Below are 16,968 nucleotides of genomic sequence, written 5' to 3'. Positions count from 1 at the left end.
GCTCCCACAGAGAGGGTCTCCTCAGGGTGCCGTCAATCAGACAATGTCGGTTGGCGACCCCCAGGGGGAGAGCCTTCTCTGTTGGAGCCCCCACCCTCTGGAACGAGCTGCCCCCAGAGATCCGGTTGATTCCGGATCTCCCCTCCTTCCGCCGCGCCCTCAAGACATGGTTGTTTCAGCAGGCAGGACTGGCCTAGGGGTATTTTAAACTGGTTTTTAATTAATTTTAAAATATGAATAGGCCTATTGTATATATCTTTTAATTGATTTTAAATTTTGTAGATTTGTATTGATTGTCTGTTTTTAATTGGCTGTAAGCCGCCCTGAGTCCATTGGGAGAAGGGCGGGATATAAATGCAATAAAACTTCAAACTTCAAACTTCAAACAGTCTCCTGGTGATTGGCCCAGTCACACAGTCGGCTTTCATGCATGAAGGCGGGACTAGAACTCACAGTCTCCTGGTGATTGGCCCACAGTCACCCAGCCGGCTTTCATGCATGAAGGCGGGACTAGAACTCACAGTCTCCTGGTGATTGGCCCAGTCACACAGTCGGCTTTCATGCATGAAGGCGGGACTAGAACTCACAGTCTCCTGGTGATTGGCCCACAGTCACCCAGCCGGCTTTCATGCATAAAAGTGGGACTAGAACTCACAGTGTCCTAGTGACTGGCCCAATGTCACCCAGTGAGCTTTCATCCTAAGGCGGAACTACAGTAGTGGCCAAAATTGTGGAAACCTTTTGGGAAAAGTGTACAGTAGAAATGCCACCTTTGGTTAAGCTTCCACCAGTTTTTCTTCTCATTTCTTTATAACTGTAGCCTTGTTCCCTTAATAATGCTATTTTACATCGCTTTCTGGGCATCCAGTCAACTCTTTGCACCATTACTTTAATTTTATTACGTTTTACAAGCTCACTCAATGAAAGAACACAAAAAAACCCCAACCAACTTGATAGCGATCACATAACACACTGACAAATGTCCTCCTCTCAGCTTCAACACACGACATCAATAACTGGATCCTAATGTGATCTGATTGGCTCATGGCCAAAACAAGAGGACACCCGATTGGCTCTCTAAACACTCCTGCTCATTGGCTACAATCAGAGGAAGGAAAGCTACCTGAGATCAACCTGAGCAAGTTGTGCTTCCTTTTTCTGGTTATTTGGCTGTTAACTTTTCATAGAATACAGTACAGATAACTGAACAAACTTTGTTGCATTACATTCTTGATTAAATGATCTTTCCACTGATATATAATTTTATGGTACTACTCCAAAAAAGGGAGGGTGTTATTAGCCATCAAACCTCAAAAATACACTTTTTTCCCAAAAGGTTTCCACAATTTTGGCCACTACAGTCTCCTGATTTCCAGCCTGGCGCCTTTAACCGCTAACGGGATCTCTTTAATGTTTTTCTTTCTACTTTTGTGTGGCCCATAAAACTCGATCGATAAATAACAATGGCCATTTTTTTGCCATTTTGCAAGACAGTCCACAGTTCGGCGCTGGTGTTTTTTGCCTCCGTTGTGAGAATGTTACAAAACACAGGGCGACCCGTTATCGACCAAAAAGGAACAACAGTCTGTGTTAAAAAAAAAAACACACAACACAAAAAAACCCCCCAACATCTGGGCTGCTCTCCGAAGTTAAACAGGGTCTGCTCAGGTCAGAATTGGGAGGAGAGACCACCCGGAAGGCTGTTTCCAGCTGTTGGCTAGACCGGGAAGGCGAAAAACATATCCCAGACGAAGGCGGAAATGACTTTTTTTTTTTTTGAAACGCTCCCAAGAAAACGGGGAAGAATCCCCAGAAGCCGAGTTCGACAGAAGGGCGTTATTCCATTTACTTTGATCATAGTGTAAAGCTGCCAGTTTTGGTTTTTTTTTTCTTTTAACCCTCGCCTACATGTCGGTCAGTCCCTCGGGTGAACCGTTTGCAGACAGGGAAAAAGAACTATGTAACAGAGTAACGGAGTTGGGAGGGATCTTGGAGGTCATCTAGTCCAACCCCCTGCTCAGGCAGGAAAGCCTATCCCATTTCAGACAAAGGGCTGTCCAATTTCTTAATAATAATAATAATGATAAAGTTGGAAGGGACCTTGGAGGTCATCTAGTCCAACCCCCTGCTCTGGCAGGAAACCCTATCCCATTTCAGACAAAGGGCTGTCCAGTCTCTTCTTAAAAACTTCCAGTGTTGGAGCACCCACAACTTCTGGAGACAGGTTGTTCCACTGATGAATTACCTAAACCTAGAATTAAGGAGAAATTTCCTGACAGTGAGAACAATTAACCAGTGGAACACCTTGCCTCCAGAAGTTGTGAATGATCTAACACGGGAAGATTTTAAGAAGAGAATTCTTTGAAATGCTATAGCAGGGCTTTTCAACCAGTGGTAGGGGTACCCCCTGCGGTACATTGGCACCTGGCAAGTGGTACGCGGCCATCCTAGAAAAGTTGTAGTGGGGGAGGGGAATGAGCTGAACCGGTGGCAGCACCGCACAAGCCTGAGCGAGAGACGGCTGGAGCTGCAGGGCTGTCAGGGCTCAGCGGAAGCGCCAGGATCAGCGCTTCTTTGGGGCTGTCAGGGCTCAGCGGAAGCACCAGGATCAGCGCCAGGCTCCAGCTGGAGCTCAGCGCTGATCCTGGTGCTTCTGCTGAGCCCAGAAGAAGCGCCGATCAGCTGGAATGTTGCAGCATCTCCAGGGTCTTGTGATTTACATTCAGATGCTTGGCAACTGATTCACATTTATGACGGTCACAGTGTCCCAGGGTCATGTGAAGTGACCAAAACCTGCTGCAACCACCCAGCAGACGGGGGGAATAAAAACCAAAAAAACCCCACCCTACCTCCGCTGCCAATCCTCCACAGAAATGCTCACAACAATGGAAACCTCGGACAGGAGGAAGAGCGCCGCCGGGCAGGCAGGCAGGGGTCTTGCTCGGCTGTGGCTTGGGGGGCACTTTTTTCAGTGCCATTGTAACTTTGAACAGTCACTAAGCGAACTGTTGTAAGTCGAGGACTACCTGTACTTTATCACTTTTTTCCTTTTTTTTTTTTTTGGTCATCAAGTTTTTGACACCTTGCTAGGCGACTGGTGGTACTCGGATGTTGCCATATCCTAAAAGTGGTACAATGGGTGAAAAGGTTGAAAAGCCCCGTGCTATAGGGCAGTGATGGCGAACCTTTTGGAGACCGAGTGCCCAAACTGCAACCCAAAACCCACTTATTTATCGCCGGGTGCCGGGTGGGCGTGGCCCACTGGGTGGGCGTGGCTGTGATGTCATGGCAGACCTGGTGGGTGTGGCCAAGGTGGGCGTGGTCACCGCGATGTTGCTCGTGGGGAGGGACCCCTGTGGGGACCGGGCAGGGTTGGGGGAGATCCAGGAGGTCTCTGGCAGGTGGGGCCGTGGGCAGGAGGCTCGTCCTGCGGGGTGAGGCGAGGCAGGGCGGGGGTGCCATTGCCGCAGGGCAAGGCGAGGCAAGGGTCGGAGTAGCTGCTGCCTGACACCGGCGCACTCTGGGGCTCCGCAGCCCACCGCCAGCAGTTCAGAGAAGCCGCCTCTGAGCTGGACGGACGGACGACAGCTGAGGAGGCGATGCAGTGGGTCGTGCCCGGGAAAAGGAGAACATGTGAGGCCAGGAGGGATGGGACGGGGGGGGGAACCAGCCGTGCTTGGATGCATCCGGCCACGTGGGACCTTGGCCAGTTAGCAAGCGGCTGGTTGAAGAGGGACGGTTGCCATCTCTGGGGCATGGCGCGTGTGCCCACAGAGAGGGCTCTGAGTGCCGCCTCTGGCACGCGTGCCATAGGTTCGCCACCACTGCTATAGGGTTTCCTGCCTGAGCAGGGGGTTGGACTAGAAGGCCTCCAAGGTCCCTTCCAGTTCTGTTATTCTAATTCTACTTCTTCTGTCAGGAAATTTCAAATTAATTCTAGGGTTGCATCGCTCCTTGGTTAATTTCCACCCGTTGCTTCTTGTCCTGCCTTCAGGTGCTTTGGAAAACAGGCTGACCCCCTCTTTTTTGTGGCAGCCCCCTCAAAGCCCCTCAGAGGTAAAAATAGATGTTGAGATTCTAGAAAGAGGGCAGAGAAGAGCAACAAAGATCAGGGGACTGGAGGCTAAAACATATAAGGAACGGTTACTGGAATTTGGGATGTCTAGTTTAACGAAGAGAAGGACGAGGGGGGACATGATAGCAGTCTTCCAGTATCTCAGGGGCTGCCCCAAAGAAGAGGGAGTCAAGCTATTCTCCAAAGCGCCTGAAGGCAGGACAAGAAGCAACGGATGGAAACTAACCACTGTTTCTTGTCCTGCCTTCGGGTGCTTTGGAGAATAGATTAACCCCCACCCCTCTCTTGTTTGTGGAAGCCCCTCAAAAACTGGACTGCTGCTATCATCTCCCCCCAAGTTCTTCTTTTCTCTAGACCAGTGGTTCTCAACCTTTTTAATGCCGCGACCCCAACCGGTCGTAAGTCGAGGACTAAACCGGTCGTAAGTCAAGGACTAAACCCGTCGTAAGTCAAGGACTTTCCCTGCCCGGGAGCGCCGCGCATGCGTGGTTTCGCCCCCTGCGCCGGCCGAGGCGTAGCTGGCAAGTGGCAGAGACGGAGCAGGCCGACCACCAGCTGGCCCAGCCCAAGGGAGGTAAGGCACCTGCCGGAAAAGGGGAAAAAAATGGCAGACAAAAAAAATGGCGGACAAAAAAAATGGCGGACAGCCTTGCTTGGCGACCCCCATGAAATGGTCGATCGACCCCAAATGGGGTCCCGACCCACAGGTTGAGAACCACTGCTCTAGACTAGCCAAACCCAAATCCTGCCACCGTTCTTCCTATGTTTTAATCTCCAGGCCTTTAATCATCTTAGTTGTTCTTTCTGCACTCTTAGTAGCTATTCGCTCTCCCCCAGGTCCGTCGGGCAACGGAAACAACACAAGGAACGACGCGAGAGAGAGTTTGAGAGCAACTGGGGAAAGGAGGACCCCCTGCTGAAGGGGACCTCAAAAACCCCCCATCCTTTCCAGGCAAGTTCTCAGAAGGCTACGCCAGGCGCAGGCTGGCGAAACCGGGCGCCTGGAGAAGGGAGGAAAAAACGTTACCCGATTCTCATCGTAGATAATCTGGACGATGCTGCGATGTTTCTGCTCCACCGGCGGCGGGGAGACGGGCTTCTCCGGTTCAGGCGGTTTGGCGGCTTCTTCCTCGAGCTGTTGCTAAGAGACAAGAGGGATGGGGGGGGAATAACGTCAGCCACACAAGCCCGCCGTGAGTCAGAGAGGATAAGGCGAACATCTGGATCGGCCAGATGTTGCCTCAGCGAGGTAGGAAGGAGAGGGGTTGCCCAGCAATTGCAGTCACAGCAGTATTGGAAGAGACTCTAAGGTGGGGGTCTTCCAACTTGGCCCTTTGAGGACTTGTGGACTTCAACTCCCAGAATTCCTCAGCCAGGCACGCTGGCTGAGGAATTCTGGGAGTTGAAGTCCACAAGCTGGGGTCTTCCAACTTGGCCCTTTGATGACTTCTGGACTTCAACTCCCAGAATTCCTCAGCCAGGAGGCTTTAAGACAGGGGTCTTCACACTTGGCCCTTTTCTGGCTGAGGAATTCTGGGAGTCGAAGTCCACAAGCTGGGGTCTTCCAACTTGGCCCTTTGATGACTTGTGGACTTCAACTCCCAGAGTTCCTCCGCCAGGCATGCTAGCTGAGGAATACTGGGAGTTGAAGTCCACAAGCTGGGGTCTTCCAACATGGCCCTTTGGTGACTTGTGGACTTCAACTCCCAGAATTCCTCAGCCAGGCATGCTGGCTGAGGAATTCTGGGAGTTGAAGTCCACAAGCAGGGGTCTTCCAACTTCGCCCTTTTATGACTTGTGGATTTCAACTCCAGGCATGCTAGCTGAGGAATTCTGGGAGTTGAAGTCCACATGTTGGGGTCTTCCTACTTGGCCCTTTGATGACTTGTGGACTTCAACGCCCAGAATTCCTCAGCCAGGCACGCTGACTGAGGAATTCTGGGAGTCGAAGTCCACAAGCTGGGGCCTTCCAACTTGTCCCTTTTATGACTTGTGGACTTCAACTCCCAGAATTCCTCAGCCCGGCACGCTAGCTGAGGAACACTGGAAGTTGAAGTCCACAACCTGGGGGTCTTGCAACATGGCCCTTTGATGACTTGTGGACTTCAACTCCCAGAATTCCTCCGCCAGGCATGCTGGCTGAGGAATTCTGGGAGTTGAAGTCCACAAGCAGGGGTCTTCCAACTTCGCCCTTTGATGACTTGTGGACTTCAACTCCAGGCACGCTAGCTGAGGAATTCTGGGAACTGAAGTCCACAAGTCCTAAAAGGGCCAAGTTGGAAGACCCCTGCTTATGGACTTCAACTCCCAGAATTCCTCAGCCAGCGTGCCTTTTACGACTTTGTGGACTTCAACTCCCAGAATTCCTCAGCCAGCGTGCATGCTGGCTGAGGAATTCTGGGAGTTGAAGTCCACAAGTCATCAAAGGGCCAAGTTGGAAGAGCCCTGCTCTAATGGATAGTTGGGACTGCAGAAAAAATCACTGCAGGCAGCCTACCTTCCAGAGGAGACTCATACATTGGGGGGGAGGGGGGTGTCAGAAGGAGGGCTGAGAAAGTAAATACAGACCCTCTCACATCCTGGACGTAACCTGGATCAACTCTTCCCCTCGGGACCCCGCCATAGAGCATTACATGCCAAAACAACTAGGTGTAGGGCGAGTTTTTTTTCCCTCGTGCGTTCACTCTGCTGAACAACTAATCCTCAGAGTACTGTCTTATGTCTAAATATATTCATCCATTTGTACAGCTGTAGTATTATTATAATACCTTCTCATCTCCTCTACTGTTCCCTCTAATTGGCACCACTATTATGATTATTATTACTCTGTTGCTTTGCATGTACAGTGAGAGCTTCTGCACCGAAGACAAATTCCTTGGCTGTCCAAATAAAATATAGTATTAGTATTAGTAGAATAGCATAGAGCTGGAAGGGACCTTGGAGGTCTTCTAGTCCTGCCCCCTGCTCGAGCAGTAGGACCTATACCATCTCAGACAAGTGACTGTCTAGCCTCTTCTTTAAAATCTCCACGATTAAAAGCGCCCACAATTTCTGGAGGCAAGCTGTTCCACTGGTTAATTGTCCTCACTGTCAGGAAGTTTCTCCTTAAATTCCAGGTTGCTTCTCTCTTTGGTCAGTTTCCATCCATCGTTTCTTCTCCTGCCCTCTGGTGCTTTGGAGAACAACCTGGCCCCCTCTTCTTTGTGGCAGCCCCTAAGATACTGGAAGACTGCTATCATGTCTCCCCTGTTTCTTTATTCCATTCCTATTTCTTTATTCTATTCTATTCCATTCCATTCGAAATTTAATACTTATTCTTATTCTATTCTATTTAATTCATTTTTATTCTATTCTATTTAATTCATATTCCATTCTATTCTCTATTCTATTCTGTTCCGTTCTATTCTATTCTATATTTTATTCTGTTCTATTCCTGTTCTGATTCTATTCTATTCTGTTCTGTTCTAAATTTAATACTTACTCCTATTCTATTTAATTCATATTCTATTCTATTCTATTCTATTCTATTCTATTCTATTCTATTCTATTCTATTCTATTCTATTCTACTCTAATTTAATTCTAATTCTAATTCTATTCTGTTCTATTCTATTCTCTGTTCCATTCCGTTCCATTATATTCTATATTTTATTCTGTTCTATTCTATTCCTGTTCTGATTCTAATTCTAATTCTAATTCTGTTCTGTTCCATTCTCTGTTCTATTCTATTCTTTCAGTTTGCAGGTCAGAACAGACAGGATGTAGACAAGAGAAGACATTCAGCTGGAAACTGTTGAGCATTCTAGACCAAGCTAAATCCAAAACTGGTAGAGAATTCCTGGAGGCCCAGTACTCCGACCACTCCAGCCATCTACAGACATACAGAGATAAATGACATCTATATACCATTCAAGCAAGACAATCAAAAAGCTAAAAGGTCACCACACCTCCTTGACAGCAATCAATGCCCCAATAAGCAGAGATTAGCTCCAGGATTAACACCAAACCAACAATCAAGGAATAACCAAAGGAACTGCCAACTCAGATAAACAAACACAGAGTGAACAACAGCCGAATCCAGGACAGAGAGCAAAACTCACACTCCCTTTCTAGCACTGATGAGGTTACCTAGTTGGGTCATGAAACGTCTGCAAGAAAACCGCCCAGCTCAGAGAGCACCAAGGAGCCCCACAGTTCAACCCTGTGAACCCCAACCTTGGGGTTTCAACCCCAAACAGTATCTTCTATTGGATGCAAGACAGATCCAGAGACAAAATGCTTGCTGCACTGACAACCTTGAATAAAAGTCTTCTGAGAAGCTCGAGATCCTGTCGCAGGTTTGAGAACTCCAGGTTGAAAAGTGCCAGGTTCATTCTAGTATAATATAGGAGCCCTTCTAAATTATACTAGACATATCGAGACACTTAACCAATTAGTCCAGGGGTGGGCAACCTTGGCTCTTTTATGACTCGTGGACTTCAACTCCCAGAATTCCTGAGCCAGCCATGCTGAGGGGAAAGGGAGAGGTTTCCAAGCTGAGCCATGCTGGCTCAGGAATTCTGGGAGTTGAAGTCCACGAGTCATGAAGGGGCCATAGTTTCCCCATGCTGGCTGAGGAATTCTGGGAGTTGAAGTCCACGAGTCATAAAAGAACCAAGGTTGCCTACCCCTGGTGTAGGTCTTAACATGGGATCATGGCCAACAAAATACAGGTAGTCTTCCACTGACGACAACAATAGCCCAATAGCAAGGGGCTTTTAGGTTCTCCGGTAGCAGCTGAGATACAAAAGCTGCCTTCTGCCTAGGCCAGGGGTAGGCAACCTTGGCTCTTTTATGACTCGTGGACTTCAACTCCCAGAATTCCTGAGCCAGCATGGCTCAGCATGGAAACCTCTCCCTTTCCCCTCAGCATGGCTGGCTCAGAATTCTGGGAGTTGAAGTCCACCAGTCATGAAGGGGGCCATAGTTCCCCCATGCTGGCTCAGGAATTCTGGGAGTTGAAGTCCACAAGTCATGAAGGGGCGATAGTTCCCCCATGCTGGCTCAGGAATTCTGGGAGTTGAAGTCCACGAATCATGAAGGGGCCATAGTTCCCCATGCTGGCTCAGGAATTCTGGGAGTTGAAGTCCACCAGTCATGAAGGGGCCATAGTTCCCCCATGCTGGCTCAGGAATTCTGGGAGTTGAAGTCCACCAGTCATGAAGGGGCCATAGTTCCCTCATGCTGGCTCAGGAATTCTGGAAATTGAAGTCCACAAGTCATAAAAGAGCCAAGGTTGCTTTACCCCTGATCTAGTCCAAAATCACACTGACCTACGAGCTCCAATGCCCGCATGGGTTTAGAATAGAATAAAAGAATCATAGGGCACCTTATAGGTCATCTAGTCCAACCCCCTGTGCAAGAAGGGGACCCTACACCATTTCTGACAGATGGCGGTCCAATCTCTTCCTGAACGCTTCCAGTGAGGAAGCTCCCACAACGTCTGGTGGCAAGCTGTGCCACTGGATGATTGTTCTCACTGTCAGGAAATTTCTCCTTATTTCTAGGTTGAATCTCTCCTTGGTCAGTTTCCATCTATTATTTCCACCCTCCTCCTTTTATATCCTCTCCTCTCCCCCCCCTCGTCCTTTTATATCAGGGGTGTCGAATTTGATTTCATTGAGGGCCACATCAGCATTGTGGTTACTGTTGGGGAGGGGGTGTGGTGCTGTGTGGCCAGCTCTACGTTGCTCAGGTCGGGGGGGGGGGGCTTCTCACACACATGTCCCTCCAAAATCCTTGATTGAAAAGCCCTGGACTAGAAGACCTCCAAGGTTCATTCCAACTCTGTTATTCTGTTCTGTTCAGAGGGCTAGCAAACTGTCTTCCTGTACTTAAGGGGCTGCCCCAAAGAAGAGGGAGTCAAGCTATTCTCCAAAGCGCCTGAAGGCAGGACAAGAAGCAACGGATGGAAACTAATCAAGGAGAGAAGCAACCTAGAACTAAGGAGAAACTTCCTGACAGTGAGAACAATTAACCAGTGGAACAACCTGCCTCCAGAAGTTATGGGTGCTCCCTCACCAGAGGTTTTTAAGAAGAGATTGGATTATCATTTGTCTGAAATAATAATAATAACAACAACAACAATAATAATGTATGCAACTGAGTCTTGTCAATTTCAGGCTACAGCACAAGAGATAGAATAGAATAGAATAGAATATATAGAATATATAAAATAGAATATATAAAATAGAATATAGAATAGAATATAGAATAGAATATATAGAATATATAAAATAGAATAGAATATAGAATAGAATATATAGAATATATAAAATAGAATATAGAATAGAATAGAATATAGAATAGAATATATAAAATAGAATATATAAAATAGAATATAGAATAAAATATAGAACAGAATAGAATAGAATATAGAATAGAATAGAATATAGAATAGAATATATAGTATAAAATAGAATATATAGTATAAAATAGAATATATAAAATATAAAATATAAAATAATATAAAATAATATAAAATAATATAAAATAATATAAAATAATATAAAATAATATAAAATAATATAAAATATAAAATATAAAATATAAAATATAAAATATAAAATATAAAATATAAAATATAAAATATAAAATAATATAAAATATAAAATATAAAATATAAAATAGAATAGAATAGAACAGATGGAAGAGACCCTAGAGGTCATCTAGTCCAACCCCCTGCTCAGGCAGGAAACCCTATAACATTTCAGACAAATGGCTGTGCAGTCTCTTCTTAAAGACTTCCAGTGTTGGAGCATTCACAGCTTCTGGAGGCAAGTTGTTCCACTGATTAATCGTCCTCACTGTCAGGAAATTCCTCCTTAGTTCCGGGTTGCTTCTCTCCTTGATTACTCCAGGGCTTCCTGCCTGAGCAGGGCATTGGACTAGAAGACCTCCGGGGTCCCTTCCCGCTCGGTTATTCTGTTATTCCCGTTCTCCCCCAAAGAGAACTGACCTGCTTTTTCCTCAGTTTGAGGATCTGCTGCTCCACTTTGGCGATCTCCCGGTCCACCCGGTCCATGCTCTGGATCAGCTCTTCCTTCGACAGCTTGGAGGGAGAGGCATTCTGATCCTCCCCGCACGACTGGCTCGACAGGGGCGAGGGGGGGCCTTCATGCTTGCCTCCGAAGACCGGCTCCTGCCATTTGGGGGGGCAGAAAGGAAGGAGAACGCGGGGTGAACGCGGTGCCGTAACGCCGAGGAGGACAGATCAGCGATAAAAAAAAGGAAGAGGTTGTCCTCAGCTTACGACCACAAGGGAGCCCGAGATTTTATGTGGCAAAGTGAGACAGCGAAGTGAGTTTTGCCCCATTTTACGACCTTGCTTGCCACAGCCGTTGTCAAGTTGGTAACCCGGTTATTAAGTGAATCTGGCTTACTTTGCCTGTCAGAAGGGCGCAAAAGGGGATCATGTGACCCCCCTGGGACTCTGTGACCGTCATAAATACGAGCTGTCTGAATTTTGATCATGTGACCACGAGGCGGCTGCAATGGTCGTTAGGTATGAAAAACAGTAATAAGTCACTTTTTTCAGTTAACGGTGTGAGTTCGAACAGTGATTGAATGAACTGTAAGTTGAGGACTACCTGTATTTTTATCTGTTTCTATCTTTTTTATAAGTAATTATACAGCAGTGGACATTCCTTCCTTCTCCTGTTGTTCACCACAACAAACCCTTTAAGATGAGTTGAACTGGGAACGATTGGCCCAAAGTGACCCAGCTGGCTGTCAGGCCTGAGGCGGGACTAGAACTCACTGTTTCCTGGTGATTGGTCCAAAGTCACCCAGCTGGCTTTCAGGCCTAAGGCGGGACTAGAACTCACCGTCTCCTAGTGATTGGCCCAAAGTCACCCAGCTGGCTGTCATGCCTAAGGCGGGACTAGAACTCACTGTCTCCTGTTGATTGGTCCAAAGTCACCCAGCTGGCTTGCAGGCCTCAGGCGGGACTAGAGCTCCCTGTCTCCTGGTGATTGGCCGAAAGTCACTCTAGCATTCAAACCTAAGGCGGGACTAGAACTCACAGCCCCTGGTGATTGGCCCAGAGTCACCCAGCCAGCTTTCATGCCTAAGGCAGGACTAGAATTCACCATCTCCTGGTGATTGGCCCAAAGTCACCCAGTTATCTTTCATGCCTGAGGCGGGACTAGAACTCACCGTCTCCTGGTTTAACCGCCAGACCCAACTGGCTCTCTGATGCCCAAAGGCAAGGTTCTTTATTATTACCACACCCTCTACGCCACATGCCCACCTTGGCTCGCAACAAGCAGCCGCAGGAGCAGATAAGAACAGGAAAAGCTGGCACAGGACAAAAACCAGCCCTACCACTTCTCAACCTTTGCTCGGAAAACACAAGTTAAAGATTAATCACCCGCTAGTAGGACTTTTCAACTTGACCTGAATTCAGCCAGCAAACATTAAGCCGTGTGTGTGTGTCTGTGTGTGTGTGAGAGAGAGAGGGAGGGAGGGAGGGAGGGAGGGAGAGAGAGAGAGAGAGAGAGAGAGAGAGAGAGAGAGAAAGAGAAATAGCCTTCTCCTCATTCAGGGTGTCCCAATCCCAGAATTCTCAGCCATGGTGGTTGTGGCTGGGGAATTCTGGGAGTTGAAGGCAGCATATGAAAAATAAATAAAATAAAGTAAATAATAAAATTAAAAAATAAAATAAATAATAAAATAAATAAAATAAATAAAATAAATAAAATAAATAAAATAAATAAAATAAATAAAATAAATAAAATAAATAAAATAAATAAAATAAATAAAATAAATAAAATAAACAAAGAAATAAAAATAAAGTAAAGTAATAAAATAAAGTAAAATAAAATAAAGTAAAATAAAATAAAAAAATAAATAAAGTAAAATAAAATAAAATAAAGTAAAATAAAATAAAGTAAAATAAAATAAAATAATAAATAAAATAAAATAATAAAATAGAATAAAATAAATAAATATAAAGTAAAGTAAAATAATAAAATAGTAAAATGAAATAAAGTAAAAAAAATAAAAAAATAAAGTAAAATAAAATAAAATAAAAATAAAATAAAAAATAAATAAAATAAAGTAAAATAAAATAAAGTAAAATAAAATAAAAAATAAAATAATAAAATAAAATAATAAAGTAAAATAAATAAAAAATAAAGTAAAATAAAATAAAAAATAAATAAAATAAAGTAAAGTAAAGTAAAATAAGGTAAAATAAAATAAAATAATAAAATAAAATAATAAAATAAAATAAAATAAAAATAAATAAAAACAGACAGAGAACTCCGTTCACACCACTGGAACGTGAATTTTTTAATCCCCGAACCTGTGAACAAAATCTGAGCATTTGAGCGTCTTTGCTCATGTGATGACAAGGAGGTGGAAACCCTGGAAGTCTCACACCTGTATTACGACAATATTGTAAATTTTTAGATCAATCTACACCGGGTGGTCCTGGACTTACGACCACAATCGAGTCCAACCTCTCTGTGGCTAAGCAGGACAGCTGTCCAGCCAGCTATGTCCAGATTTCACCAGCTTTTTCCCACGGTTGCTAAGCAAAATGGCTGCCGTTCTGAAGCGAATCACCCGGTCTTTGTTGGGACGTATTGATTGGTTGACTGGCTGCCCCCCAAAAAGCCCAAACCCACCAGGGGTCTCTTTTACCTTCTTTAAGTCTGAGGATCGCAGTCCTTCCTGCAGCTGGTGGGCCAAGGGCAGGACCGACGTCGCGCCGACCCGTTGGTAATGCGGGTCGGAAACTTGATCCAGGCGTGGCCGCTTGGAATCCAGGCCGTCATGATCGCCTTGGGACGGGCCAGGGTGGAACTGGGCCTCGTAGGCAGACCTCCTCTCCTGAGGCCTGGAGGAAGAAGAAGGAGGAGGGTGAAGATGGGACGGTGGGGAAGACACGAAGGCCAAAGCGGGGGAAAAAACCCCAGCTGTAGCTGCTCCGATCCGAGGTCTCCCTAACCAGCTCAAGAAATAAGTAAAAGGAAAAGATTTCACAGGTAAAAGAGAATAATTGAGCCGTGGGGTCCTTGGTGCTCTCTGAGCTGGGTGGTTTTCTTGCAGACATTTCATGACCCATCTATGGAACATCATCAGAGCTAGAAGGGAAGAAGAAGAGGAGGAGGAGGAGGTGGAGGAGGTGGAGGAGGAGGACGATAACTGTGGGGTCCTTGATGCTCTCAGAACTTGGTGGTTTTCTTTCAGATGGTTTCATGAGTAAGCTAGGTAACCTCATCAATGCTAGAAAGGATTTATTTATCATAGCTTGTTCTGCCATGTTCATGAAAGTGTTATTTTCTTTTGGGGAATAGGCTGTGGTTTACTGTATCCCATATATATCAACAGAGAGCAAATTTCACTCCCTTCTAGCATTGATGACGTTACCTAGTTGGGTCATGAAACGCCTGCCGGAAAACCAGCCAGGTCAGAGAGCACCAAGGACCCCACAGTCCTCTTCCCCCTCCCCCTGCTCCCCTTCCTCCCTTTCTCCTCGCAAAGGGGAGAAGGAATGTCATCTAGTCCTGATGATATTACCTAGTTGGGTTAACCCACCCAGCTCAGAGAGCACCAAGAACCCCCACAGCTGTTGTTCTCGTCCTTGTCTTCATCCATCTCTCAGCAGATCCTTCTTCCTTCGAGCCCTGATGATGTTCCCTAGTTGGGTCATGAAACGTCTGCAGGAAAACCGCCAAACTCAGAGAGCACCAAGGACCCCATTGTCGTCTTTCTCCTCCTCCTCCCTTCTAGCACTGATGATGTTACCTAGTTGGGTCATGAAACGTCCACAAGGAAACCACCCAGCTCAGAGAGCACCAGGGACCCCACAGTATTCCTCCTCCTCCCTTCTAGTCCTGATGATGTTGCCTAGTTGGGTCATGAAACGTCTGCAGGTAAACCACCCAGCTCAGAGAGCACCAGGGACCCCACAGTCCCCCTTCTCCTCCCTTCTAGCCCTGATGATGTTACCTAGTTGGGTCATGAAACGTTTCGAGGAAAACTACCAAACTCAAAGCGCTCTAAGGAGCCCAAAGCCACCATCCTCCTCCACCACCTCCTCCTCCTCCTCCTCCTTTCACAAACCCTTCTTCCTTCTAGTCCTGCTGATGTTCCCTAGCTGGGTCACGAAACGTCTGCAGGAAAACTACCCAGCTCAGAGAGCTCTAAGGAGCCCAAAGCCACCCTCCTCCTCCTCCTCCTCCTCCTCCTCCTCCTCCTCCTCCTCCTCTCACAATCCCTTCTCCCTTCTAGCCCTGATGATGTTCCCTAGCTAAGTCACAAAACGTCTGCAGGAAAACCACCAAACTCAGGGAACACCAAGGAGCCCACAAACAGATGCAGCTAAGATGGGTCGCCCCATTACAAATCCACACCCAAGGCTACTATTGCCCTCTTTAACCACACCCTATGCTGTACACCCTCCAACACACACAAGAACCGACTCACAGCTCATCTGAAGGGCTGCCTGCAAGGGGAAAAAAAACCCCCACAAATACTTGCAGAGAATACACAAAGTGCTCACCGGTCCGAGCCAGGATGAAATTCGGACAGCAAAGACGGGCGACGGCGGAGCTGCTGCTGCTGCTGCAGAAGTTGGCTCCCCTGGCTGACTTCCAAGTGGGACGTGCGGAAATCTGGGACGGCAAACTCCTAGAGAGGAAAGGAATGAAAGGAATGGCGGTTGGGGGGCCAAGAGAGGCATTTCGTCAAGACCGACGGAACGAGAGTATTAGTACCGCTTTAGAAAACCCTAGTGAGGCCACACCTGGAATACTGCAGCCAGTTTTGGTCACCCTATCACAAAAAAGATGTTGAGAGTTTGGTAAAAGTGCAGAGAAGAGCAACTAAGATGATCCAAGGCCTGGAGACTGAAACATACGAAGAACGGCTACGGGAGTTGGGTTTGGCTAGTCTAAAGAAAAGAAGAAATAGGGGAGACATGATAGCAGTGTTCCAGTATCTGAGGGGCTGCCACAAGGATGAGGGGATCAAACTATTCTCCAAAGCATCAGTGGGCAGGACAAGAAACAATGGATGGAAACTGACCAAGGAGAGAAGCAACCTGGAACTAAGGAGAAACTTCCTAACAGTGAGGACAATCAACCAGTGGAACTGCTGGCCTCCAGAAATCGTGGGTGCTCCATCACTGGAGAAATAATAATAATAATAATAATAATAATAATAATAATAATAATAATAATAATAATAATAATAATAATAATAATAATAATAATAATAATAATAATAATAATAATAATAATAATAATAATAAAAAAGTTGGAAGGGACCTTGGAGGTCATCTAGTCCAACCCCCTGCTCAGGCAGGAAACCCTATAATATTTCAGACAAATGACTGTCCAGTCTCTTCTTAAAAACTTCCAGCGTTGGAGCATTCACCACTTCTGGAGGCAAGGAGTTCCATTGGTTAATTGTTCTAACTGTCAGGAAGTTTCTCTTTAGTTCTGGGTTGCTTTTCTCCTTGATTGAGTTTCCATCCGTTGCTTCTTGTCCGGCCTTCAGGGGCTTTGGAGAAGAGCTTGACTCCCTCTTCTTTGGGGCAGCCCCTGAGATACTGGAAGGCTGCTATCATGTCCCCTCTCATCCTTCTCTTCGTTAAACTAGACATCCCCAATTCCAGCAGCCTTTCCTTATATGCTTTGGCCTCCAGTCCCCAGAAGAGTCTGGACAGTAACCTGTCTGAAATGGTATACAGTAGGGTTTATTATTATTAACTTTAATTGAGTGACAGATGCCAGGAATGTCTGCTGGGCAGAAATGGGGTTAATCGTTATCTGGAAACTAAATAACGGGGTCAATGTCTCATGATCTGAAGCTCATTTTAAGCAATGTCTACCTTTTGACTAAT

At 46.2% G+C, this 16,968-nt stretch overlaps 1 protein-coding gene across 1 annotated transcript in view; it reads right to left on the bottom strand.

The window, feature by feature from the left end:
- Positions 1-15,752, bottom strand: part of LOC107293876 (nuclear receptor corepressor 1-like) — a gene marked incomplete at both ends in the record, with an annotated part of 107,081 nt that extends 91,329 nt beyond the window's left edge. Inside the window, 6 exons of the mRNA XM_029285549.1 lie at positions 3,024-3,040; positions 4,850-4,884; positions 5,098-5,216; positions 11,071-11,253; positions 13,761-13,956; positions 15,625-15,752. Coding sequence (XP_029141382.1) covers positions 3,024-3,040; positions 4,850-4,884; positions 5,098-5,216; positions 11,071-11,253; positions 13,761-13,956; positions 15,625-15,752 — 678 coding nt within the window. The remainder of the gene's footprint in view (positions 1-3,023; positions 3,041-4,849; positions 4,885-5,097; positions 5,217-11,070; positions 11,254-13,760; positions 13,957-15,624) is intronic.
- Positions 15,753-16,968: the final 1,216 nt, after the last annotated feature.

The sequence above is a fragment of the Protobothrops mucrosquamatus genome, unplaced genomic scaffold, assembly GCF_001527695.2.
Source record: "Protobothrops mucrosquamatus isolate PMUCROS unplaced genomic scaffold, P.Mucros_1.0 scaffold_12, whole genome shotgun sequence".
Classification (NCBI taxonomy): Eukaryota; Metazoa; Chordata; class Lepidosauria; order Squamata; family Viperidae; genus Protobothrops; species Protobothrops mucrosquamatus.
The sequence above is the reverse complement of the archived record's forward strand: the minus strand, read 5'-3'. Positions and strand labels throughout refer to the sequence as shown.